Here is a 10725-nt window from a genome sequence, read left to right as displayed (position 1 = left end):
CCATGGTTTCTCGAACTCTACAGATAATAATGACTGCATAGGCAAATGGTTGGGAGATATCGATCTGCCCGTCAGTCAAATGCCATAAATGACCATCGGATTGCTACAACGCCATTATTTATCTCCATTTCAGATGAGGATCAGAATCAGTTGAGGTACATCTCTGCTTTCATAGTTCCATAATAATAAATAGAATGTCGGGAAGGTCAAAAGGGAGGGTCAGAAAGGCCCATATTATAAAACTGAACAAAAAAGGGTTAACTATTTGTGGAATCATAATTAGGCGATATGGCAATAATATCAATACAGTCACAGTGGTTGGAAGGAGGGAGATGGTGGGTTTGCTTGTTATAATGTCTTAGCTAAGAAATGGAGTGAAAACCAACTCTGTAGAGAAAGTGAGCAGTTGAAGTACCTAATTGGCTTAGAATATGAGCTAGAAAAAGTCAAAGCTCTGTCCCACACACAATTTCACTAATTCCCCACGTATGCAAAAGCAAAACCAATTCCACAGTTGAAAAAACAATGAAAAGAGAGACAGAGGGGCAGAATCCATGCAATATTTATATGGGGTTTTATGCACTTTTGTTGGCTTCATCCTACCAAACCTTCATGTCTTGTTCTTCTCATCTTTCCTCTTCTGAAACCCTTCTTGTCTTGCTATTCGTATTCCACAATTTTTCTCCATTATATTATGTATATTTGTTCATCTTGTTACGTATAAACCAACCTGCAAATCATAATATCCACTCATATGTTTCCCTTTGCTTACCTTTCTCTTTTGAATTTCTTAACTCTCCAAACTCATGATTTATTATATGACTAATATCATTGTATTTTTAAGCTTGAAGGGTGGAATTCGAACTTTATTCTCTTGCGAGAGGAGTGAATGGAATTGAATCTCTCACCTCGTCATTAGGTATATTGTTACCTATTGTTCGTTTTAGTAGGTATTATTCGTTTTGACCTATTACCTATTGTTGTCCGCCTCAAAGACAATATCCTAGTAAAAGTTGAGTTAATGGTTAAAATCTTTACCTAAATTATATATAGAGGTTAAGAAGAGGGAGGGTTTATGGATGAAATTTGTATGTTTATTGTGAATTAAGTGAGATAATTATAACAATATTGTGAATGGCATGTTTATCAATGAATGACACGTAAAATTCCTGTGTAGCTAGCTTTTAATCGTAGCCACTGATGTTGTGCAGAACCCAAGGAGCACTCCATAGGACTCTGAACCAAAGGGTAAGATTATTAGCTTCATCAAAAATAATAAATAACTAGTGCTTGTAGATAAGGGTGGTTGTGAATTAATATTCTCTTATCAACTTACAAAAGTTAAGTATTGTTAATTTTCCTAAAAAGTAAAAAGTAATTCTTGTTAATTGGTGCTTTATTCTTTTTCTCGGTTCTTTTAAAAATTTACGCTAATCCATTGTCCAATCAATTGATTCATAATTTAACATACGAATGAATAATGTAATAAGAGAAAAAATACACGGTTACTATTGTCAATAAAATCGAACGAAAGACAAAAACACAATAAATTCAGAAAAGATAGACTTTTTTTTTCTTCTTGTAAAGTGGGTTCATTTTGTTCTAATTACAAAAATAAATAACATTTTGATTTGTCTTCTAGACTTGGCCTATTCTATTTTTTAATTATTTGGCTACCATTTTTAAAACATTTAGTAAAATCTAAATGTCAAAAATTTTATGCATCTCAATGGAGTTTTAGCCGTATGTGCTAGATAATTTAGTGAAATAAGTTACATATTTGTAATAATGTTTTAGCTAGTTATATATCGTCGTCAGCTTTACAATTTTAAAACACATGTATTAAAGAGAGGTTTCCATCCTCTTATAAGAAATGTTCTGTTTTTTTCTCTAAATAATTTGGGATCTCACAATCCATCTCCTTGGGGCCAGCGTCATCACGCGGCACACCGTCTAGTGCCTAACCCTGATACTATTTGTAACAATTCAAGGACACCGTTAGTCGATATTATCCGTTTTGACTTTTTACATATTGTTGTGAGCTCCACAATTTTAAATAAAAGCAATAAATGAGAAGACTACCAAGTAACTAGAGTAAATTAATTAATGATGGAATTTCCTTGCGAACAATACAGTAACATTTAAATGGGGAATCAAAGCAGGTAGCTAAACCAAACAAATTAATTATCTTAATTAACTTAATTAAGCGATTTATATTAAAATATATGTATATGCCTTGTCCAAACAGAGTAGGACAAAGACTGTAAATTAATAATAATTTGTCCCTTGCATTTAATTATCAACGCTTTGAGGATGAATCATTAATTTCATGATAAGCTGGTGGTTCAATTATTCAAACCACTTTCCACAATGTTAATTTTGTTTATATATTTATTATGTTAATTCATTATTTTAATATTTGATTTTCCTTTCTCATATTTTTTGTAATGGTGTTCATGGGAACTATCATAAAACAAATAACATATATATATATATATATTAATAAATAAGACTAATCTATTGAAAATACTCGATTTCAAAAATTATATTTATATTTTGAAAAGTTTTATTAATATTTTTTAAATTGAAAAAATATATATAAATACTAATTTTTTTTTTCTCATTTTTCCTCACTTATTTAATGTTTTCTTAATTTTTTATATCATTCCTCAACCAAAAATAAACCCACGAAAACAAACCCACGAGAACTTATGTTCAAAGTGAATAAATATTATCCCATTGTGGAGAGTCGTGATTCCTGGTATTAGAATCATGCCCTAAATTTAACCATGTCAATAGAATCCTCAACTATCAAACAAAGAATTGTGGGTCTCGAAGGTGTAGTCAAAAGTGACTAAAGTGTCGAACAAGGGGTGTACTTTGTTCGATGACTCCAGAAAAAGGAGTCGAGCCTCAATTAAGGGGAGACTTATAGTGTATTTTGTTCGAGGGAAGAATTGTTGATGATTATTGGGAATGTGTCCAAAGATCATGTGTTTATAAGTGGGGAATACTATCTCTATTGATAGCAAAGCCATAAGAGCTTATACTCAAAGTGAACAATATCATACTGTTATGTTACGGAGAGTTGTGATTCCTAACTTGCGATGGTTCTATTCTTCTGGATTACGAGAAGGGCACACCATTGGAAGCGCAACGGGGAAACCAGACCCATCATCACCGAGTCCAAAATACTTCAACTTGTTGAGAACAAAAGGCCAATGGGCCACAGACTAAGTGGACCATGATGCTACAACGCCCAAAAAAATGGGCCTTTTGTTCACTAATTTGACTCTCTACACCGAATGAGAATTTGCAGGAATCAGTAGCGTTCGCCGGAGCATACAATTTCCAGAGAGGAAATGAAGACGATAAGGCAACGGCTTCTTCCCCTCCACCGTCGTCCACTTCCACCGCAGCTCGTTCACGATCAAATTCCGGCCATTGGTACTCCATTTTCCTCTTCCTCCTCCTCCGTTTATGATTCCGCAGCCAGTAAAATCAATACGACTCTTACCCAAGACGAGCTCACAAAGATCAGTCTCCTTCTTCCTCGTCTCTGCCTCGACAACCACCACTCCACTGCCATCACACTTCTGGACACGGCGCTCCTCACAAATCTTTCACTTCAATCGCTTCCTCTCTCGATTCTTTCCCATTCCCTTGCTTCCCAATCCGATTTCGCCCTCACGATGTCCCTCCTCACCCGTCTCAAGCACCACCGGAATGCGCTTCTCTATTCAAGCCCTATTATCACCATGCTTGTTTTCTCTTATTGTAAGCAGCGGAAATTTAAGGAGGCCTTGAAGATTTTCCATTGGATGCTAAGACCAGGGTCGCCATGTAAGCCGGATGAGAGGGTTTATAAAACCCTAATTGCGGGACTGTGTAGGAAGGGTATGGTACTTGATGCTTTGAAGATTCTGAAGAACATGATTGACTCGAATTTGGTTCCGGATTACGATCTGAGGAGTTGGGTTTTTAGGTGTTTGCTGAGAGAAGCGATGATCGGCGAAGCAACAGAGTTGAGTGAGACTTTGAATTCCATTGGCGATCGGAATACCAGTGACCATCTGAAAAAGGTGTCGGAATTGTTGGACAGTATCATCAACAATTGGATTGAATAGAGATCTTCTGGTAAGCCATTTGCTCTCTGTGACTCAATTATGTTATCACTACCTCGAAATTTGATGATATTCAGAATAAACTGGATACTTGATTCGCATGGTTCTTTATTGAGTTTTTTAGTTCATTCCAATCTATCAATTATCAATTAAAGGGCAAGCTTCTAACCCACATCATTCTTCCTGCTTGTCTATCTGCCTGAACCAGTGCATTAGTTTGTGCCATGAGTTGTGACATCTACAACACATTTCATTTATAAATGTGTTACGAGTATTTCATTTATAAATGTGTCACAACTCGTAGATATTGTCCTCTTTAAACTTTTCCTTTCGAGCTTCCCTTGAAACTTGTCTACTAGGGAGAGATTTCCACACCCTTTTACAGAATGTTTCGTCCTCACCTCTGACTCTGATACCATTTGTAACGACCCAAATCCACCACTTGCAGATATTTTCTCTTTAGGCTTTCCCTTTCGAGCTTCCTCTCAAGGTTTTTAAAACGTGTCTACTAAGGAGAGGTTTCCACACCCTCATAAAATCCCTTGCCAGACACCAAGAGTTGTGTCAGCAAGGACATTAACACCAAAGAGGGTGGGGATTGTGAGATCCCATATCAGTTAGAAATGAGTCTTATAAGTGTGTGGAAACTTCTCCTTAATAGACACGTTTTTAAAATTTTGAGGGAAAGCCCAAAAAGGATAATATCGGTTAGCAGTGAACTTGGACCGTTGCATAATTACCACAAACCATGATTTCTGTACTATTCTTGCAACTTGTATTGATGCACCTAATGGAAAACTCCAAGCTTTAACAACATATTAAAGGATTGTTCATGTTTACCCGTCAGCTTTCCCCCACATGAACAAGATGCTTAAACTGATGGGTTTTAGTAAATTTAATATGATATCTTAGCGAAGTTTTTTTTTCGAACATCTATACTGTCATTGAGCGAAGGAGAGCGTTCTTTAACCTATCAACTTAAGCTTTTAGATCATAGTTTCTTTTGTTATATTGCGGGAAGTTAATCGGAGAGTTCAAAATCTTGTAGTTTCAGGTTCCTTTGTTGGAGAAGGAAGAGAAATCTAAGATGGTGACACTTCCTATAGTCTTCAGAAATCTTCAGAGCAGCAGAAGGCTTGAATGAACATCAAGTTCATATCAAATGCTATTAACTCGAAGAAACTGCCATAGAAATTGAGGTCATAATGTAACATAATGCTGTTTTGGGTTTATCTACACAATTTTTTTTTTCTCATCGAATTACTCGAGCAGGGAGTCTACCGCTAGCAGATATTGTTCATTTTGTCCATTTTGTCCATTTTAACCCATTACGTATCACCGTAAGCCTCATGATTTTACACCCTTATAAGAAATGCTTTGTTTCCCTCTCCAACCAATGTGAGATCTCACGGTTTAGTGTCATCATCTTGGATTTGAGCATTTTATAAGAAATACTTCGATTCCCTCTCCAACCAATGTGAGATCTCACGGTTTAGTGTCATCATCTTGGATTTGAGCATTTTATAAGAAATACTTCGATTCCCTCTCCAACCAATGTGAGATCTCACAGTTTAGTATCATCATCTTGGGTTTGAGCATTTTATAAAATTAGTCTCTTTAATCGTCAAAGGTTTGGATCTCTTCTCCACTTCATACTCGTTCTTTTTTTAACTGAAAGTATACACGAACGTTTTTTTTTTTTTTTTTTTTGACTGAAAACACGAACGTCTTATTATATCAAAACTATTTTTTTATATATAAAACTTATTTAAAACATTTTATTTATATACAAATAAAACCCCTTTCTTTAAAATAAATAAATAAATAAATGACTAGTGAAAATTTCAGCTTCGGAAGATATACTTAAACAGTGTGAAGCATCAGCCTGAGCCGTTCTTAAAAAATGGGAGGGAACACGGAGGCGGGGAGCTGAAGTGGATAACGTTCTTCTGCAAAACATACAGCAACCTTTTGCACTGCTCTGCTGTTGATCGGTACCTCTAATGGCGAATTCTATCTCCTTCCATCAGCCCACTCATCGCTTCATCTCCTGCCCGCAGGTCCTTTCTTCCGTTCTCGCTATGTCAACAAACCTTTCTCCTTGTTCGCTTCTCATTTTTTGTTCTCTTTCTCTCTATTATGGATGCAGGTGAAGGATTTCCGATCTTTCTCCTCGCCAAGATTCAGTAACTATCCGTCCACTTCCCCTAAAAGCAGATTGCGGCCGATTAAAGCTGCAACCGAAACCGCCGCATTTCCTCTTCTACAACCTCCGAAAGCCGACGAATCTTCTCCTTCTGAGGTCCGTAAAGTTCTTTGCCAATCAAATGTGTTATATTATTTACTTTTCGTATTCCATGAACAATTTTGTAAAATGATTTGACATCCTCGTGCGTTGGGTTAACGTTGAATCTTAATGACTGATTTTCCCCCTTGAAACTCCCGTAGTTGGAACCAGCAGACCCTGATTTCTATAAGATAGGATTTGTTAGAAGTATGCGAGCTTATGGAATCGAATTCAAAGAAGGACCTGATGGGTTTGGTGTATATGCTTCCAAAGATGTTGAACCTCTTCGCCGTGCTAGGGTCAGTTTCATACGTTGCTTCTCAAATTCTCAGTTCTGTTCAAACGCATCGTCTTTTACAGACCTTGGTTGCTATTTATTGGTTGTGATAACTAACAATGGTGTTTTCTTTATCTATTGGTTCACAGGTAATCATGGAAATTCCATTAGAACTAATGTTAACCATAAGCCAGAAACTCCCCTGGATGTTTTTCCCTGATATAATTCCAGTGGGTCATCCGATATTCGATATAATTAATTCGACAAATCCAGAGGTACATGAACTTTTCATAAGATTGAAGATAATATTTCTGAGCTCAGTTTCGTTGATTTGGTTTATGTCTCTGGGTCCTACCTGGTTCTTATATTTTATCCCATTCAATTTGAATACACTCTCAGTTAGCATATTTTGTTTAAATGAATACCAACCTGTTATTATTTTTATTGATTTCGTTCTTTTGTTTGTAAATAACTGATATAAGGCATATCTTTGGATGGCAGACTGATTGGGATTTAAGGTTAGCGTGTCTTCTGCTGTATGCATTTGATCGAGATGACAACTTTTGGCAGCTCTATGGTGATTTTCTACCAAGTATTGACGAATGTACAAGCTTACTTCTAGCCTCCGAGGTAGAAAATATGTTTTGTGCCTAACGAGTTGATGCATTTCATTTCATTTAACCAACTATAAAAGTATAATATGATCTAATGAGTCAACATGAACATAGCTCAATTTGTTAAGACTTATACTGTGAGATACCACATCAGTTGGAGAGGAGAACGAAACATTTTTTATAAGAGTGTGGAAACCTCTCCCTTGTGGACGCGTTTTAAAATCCTGGGGGAAGCCCGGAAGAGAAAACCTAGTGGTGTGCCATCGAGGACACTAGGCCCGAATGGGGTGGATTGTGAGATCCCACATCGATTGGAGAGGGGAATGAAGCATCGGCTTAGGCTGTAACATATACTATCGACTAGGAGGGTAAGAAAATCATCCGTCCACATATGTTTTTCCATAGTAACTTTTTAACTAGTGTCAGAAGGGAGAATTAGTGATTAAACAATATTGGTATTAGCCGTCATGCCATCAATATTTACTTGTTTTCTCTCCAATCCTCTATTTGTTTTAAGGGAGAATTAGTATTTTTGTCCTTTGATCAATTCATTTCTTATCAGTTTTATGGTTCCTTAATGAGTAACTTGTGTTATTTGAAATCTGTTATGCATTTTAGGAAGAACTTTTGGAGCTACAGGATCCAAATCTTGCTTCAACCATCAGAGACCAGCAGCATCGTGCTTTAGATTTCTGGGAAAGGAACTGGGTAAATTTTCTGTTACATGGATGGAGTATGCTATTAATTTTCCATTATACAAATGTGCCTGCTGCTGTTTTACAACTTTGTTGCTATAATACTACAGCACAGTGGTGTACCCCTTAAAATTAAGCGGCTTGCTCGAGATCCTAAAAGATTCATTTGGGCTGTGAGTATAGCACAATCACGATGCATAAACATGCAAACAAGGATCGGAGCTTTAGTACAAGATGCAAATATGCTAATTCCTTATGCTGGTAAACTTCTGGACAACAAACATAAAGTCGTGTTTATATATCATGTTTTGCAATTGCTCTGTTTTTGGATAAGAATCAACGTTACAGAACTGTTGGCAACATTTTCATTAGAATTAAAGGCTGAGATGCCTCAAAATGCATCACGGGATTAGTATATGTCACATACCTTTTGGCATCCTTTGATTATATTACATTAATTGTGTATTTTTCTTAACTATATTATGCAGATATGCTGAATCATTCTTTCCGACCAAATTGTTTTTTCCACTGGCGTTTTAAGGATCGGATGCTTGAGGTGATGATAAATGCTGGGCAGCAGATCAAAAAAGGGCAAGAGGTTTCTCATTGTCTTATTATATTCAAATTTAGCAATGTCCCTGCATAACTCAATCTTATATGAAAGCATGTTGGTTGCATCATTGCAAAAAGTTCTCGGTTTCAAGCTCTCAAAAGTGTGTAAGCATCTATTATGGAGAGGTGGTTTCTAAGGAATGTTCCTTCCCCTCTCCAACAGATGTGAGATCTTACAATAAAAATTTATGGAAGAATCATCAACTGGTCCCGGCGAGGCTCGAACTCGCGACCTCCGGCTCATAAGACCAGCGCTCTAACCAACTGAGCTACGGGACCTATTGATTCTTTCAGAAATTTTTATTGGGAGGAGTACGAAACATTCCTTATACGGGTGTGGAAATCTCTCCCTAATAGACGCAACATAATGAGCTAAAACGGGCAATATCTGTTAGCCGTGGGCTTGGGCTGTTAGCTCAAAGCGCCAAATTTAGTTCTTCTTGCCGACACCAAATTAGTCTGAACTTGTTGCATAATCTTGGCCAACTTTCCACAGCCAAGGAACAGCAAAGAAAAAAAAGGAAAAAGAAGATGGTTGATGGTTTTATTTTTCGTCCTACAGTAAATACTAACCGGGGGAATGAGGGTGATATGAGAATTTTTCTTTTGGCCTTTGTCTTAGATGTTTATGCTTTTGTAAGCAAGAGATCAAATTTACATTGTATATTTTCTTGAAGTATCAAATTTTATTTGCAGATGACAGTCAATTACATGAATGGCCAAACGAACGACATGTTTCTGCAGAGATATGGTTTTTCATCTCCTGTGGTAATTTCATCTCCACCACAACTTTCCAAATATATTTGATCTTGTTTATTTCATGTAAACATCTAACATGGGGAACTGCAGAACCCTTGGGATATGATCGAGTTCTCCGGGAATGCGCGTATTCACTTAGATTCATTCTTATCAGTTTTCAACATAGCTGGGCTTCCTGATGGTTATTACTACAATGGTATTGTTAATCAAAACTTTCTTTTGTTTACCTCTTTTGTTTACCAAGTGCTGAACAAACTGACCAAATGACGATCGCAGGTCGGTTATCGAACGAGGAAGATACATTCGTTGACGGAGCGGTAATTGCAGCAGCAAGATCTCTGCCTTCATGGTCAGATGGAGATATCCCACCTAGCCCAAGCAGGGAGAGGAAAGCAGTTAAAGAGTTACAAGAAGAATGCCAACGGATGCTCGCAGCATTCCCGACCACATCAGAACAAGACCAAAAAATCCTAGGTACGCCATGCAGTCCCAAAGTTAAATGCAAACCACTAAAAAAACCTCAAGATCTTCTTATATTTGAAGATATTAATAATACCTTATGACGTTGCTGTGTGAAACAACCAACAGATTCTATGCCACAAGCTACAAGAACGCTAGAAGCCTCGATCAAGTAAACATTAACTTCTTATATCTAAAGCTGATTTTATGATATCATTAATGGAGTTTCATCAAGTTCCCATTTGTTTTCATGGCTGCAGATACAGATTGCACCGAAAGTTGTTCATGGAGAAAGTGATCAAGGCATTGGATGTTTATCAAGAACGGATACTGTTCTAGTTCTGAAAATTTTGTACTGCAATTTGAGCTTAGCAGGTATTATGAAATTGTGTTTCAGTCCCTGTAAAGATGTTGGTGTAGCTACATAAATTTCATGAAGTAAATTCAGTTATTAGTCGTTATTAATTGTAGCATCAACGGGAAAAATTTGATAATCTTGAATGGTTGCCTCTTTCTTATATTTCTTATCCATTTCTTTGTAATCTAATTCTGCAAATAAACATATTATCAATGTTCTGTGAATATAAAGGATTTAATTCAAGTTCATACTTCATACCTCAGATCAGCTTTACCGGTTTGGTTCGATTATTTAAAAAAGAGAAAACCAAACCTTTTCGGCTTGGTTTAATGCAACCAAGCTAATAAATACCAAACCGGCCAGTAATAAATATTTTTAAGAAACTCAGATTTTACTCAAATTTTTACCCTAACTTGATAAATTGTATTGATTTTTACCAAAAAGAAATACTAATTTTATTAAATTTTACTTTTTTGCAAGATTTCACCTACTATATTTTTATACAAAAAGTAAAGTAAAAACTTTTTAAAAACTAATTAA

General features: G+C 36.3%; 2 protein-coding genes, 1 long non-coding RNA gene and 1 other non-coding gene across 4 annotated transcripts; 3 read left to right on the top strand and 1 right to left on the bottom strand.

Annotated features, from left to right (window-relative positions):
• The first annotated feature begins 5 nt into the window (after positions 1 to 5).
• On the top strand, positions 6 to 1308 carry LOC111783645 (uncharacterized). Its single transcript, XR_002813391.2, has 3 exons — positions 6 to 155; positions 845 to 919; positions 1212 to 1308. It is a non-coding gene; the product is annotated as an uncharacterized LOC111783645 (long non-coding RNA).
• Positions 1309 to 3279: 1971 nt separating this feature from the next.
• On the top strand, positions 3280 to 5427 carry LOC111783563 (uncharacterized). Its single transcript, XM_087120843.1, has 2 exons — positions 3280 to 4137; positions 5173 to 5427. The coding sequence occupies exon 1, from the start codon at positions 3363 to 3365 to the stop codon at positions 4125 to 4127; it is 765 nt and encodes a 254-aa protein (XP_086976969.1). The 5' UTR covers positions 3280 to 3362; the 3' UTR covers positions 4128 to 4137; positions 5173 to 5427.
• Positions 5428 to 6000: 573 nt separating this feature from the next.
• On the top strand, positions 6001 to 10347 carry PTAC14 (plastid transcriptionally active 14). Its single transcript, XM_023664491.2, has 13 exons — positions 6001 to 6184; positions 6274 to 6426; positions 6573 to 6710; positions 6838 to 6963; positions 7190 to 7318; positions 7921 to 8010; positions 8108 to 8258; positions 8486 to 8595; positions 9306 to 9377; positions 9459 to 9564; positions 9645 to 9842; positions 9957 to 9999; positions 10088 to 10347. Exons 1-13 carry the CDS (start codon positions 6128 to 6130, stop codon positions 10164 to 10166), a joined length of 1452 nt encoding a protein of 483 aa, XP_023520259.1. The 5' UTR covers positions 6001 to 6127; the 3' UTR covers positions 10167 to 10347.
• TRNAI-UAU (transfer RNA isoleucine (anticodon UAU)) lies at positions 8815 to 8888 on the bottom strand. Its single transcript has one exon. It is a non-coding gene; the product is annotated as a tRNA-Ile (tRNA).
• Positions 10348 to 10725: the final 378 nt, after the last annotated feature.

This window comes from Cucurbita pepo, chromosome 20 (assembly GCF_057944985.1).
Source record: "Cucurbita pepo subsp. pepo isolate OVF chromosome 20, ASM5794498v1, whole genome shotgun sequence".
NCBI classification, from domain to species: Eukaryota; Viridiplantae; Streptophyta; class Magnoliopsida; order Cucurbitales; family Cucurbitaceae; genus Cucurbita; species Cucurbita pepo.
The sequence above is the reverse complement of the archived record's forward strand: the minus strand, read 5'-3'. Positions and strand labels throughout refer to the sequence as shown.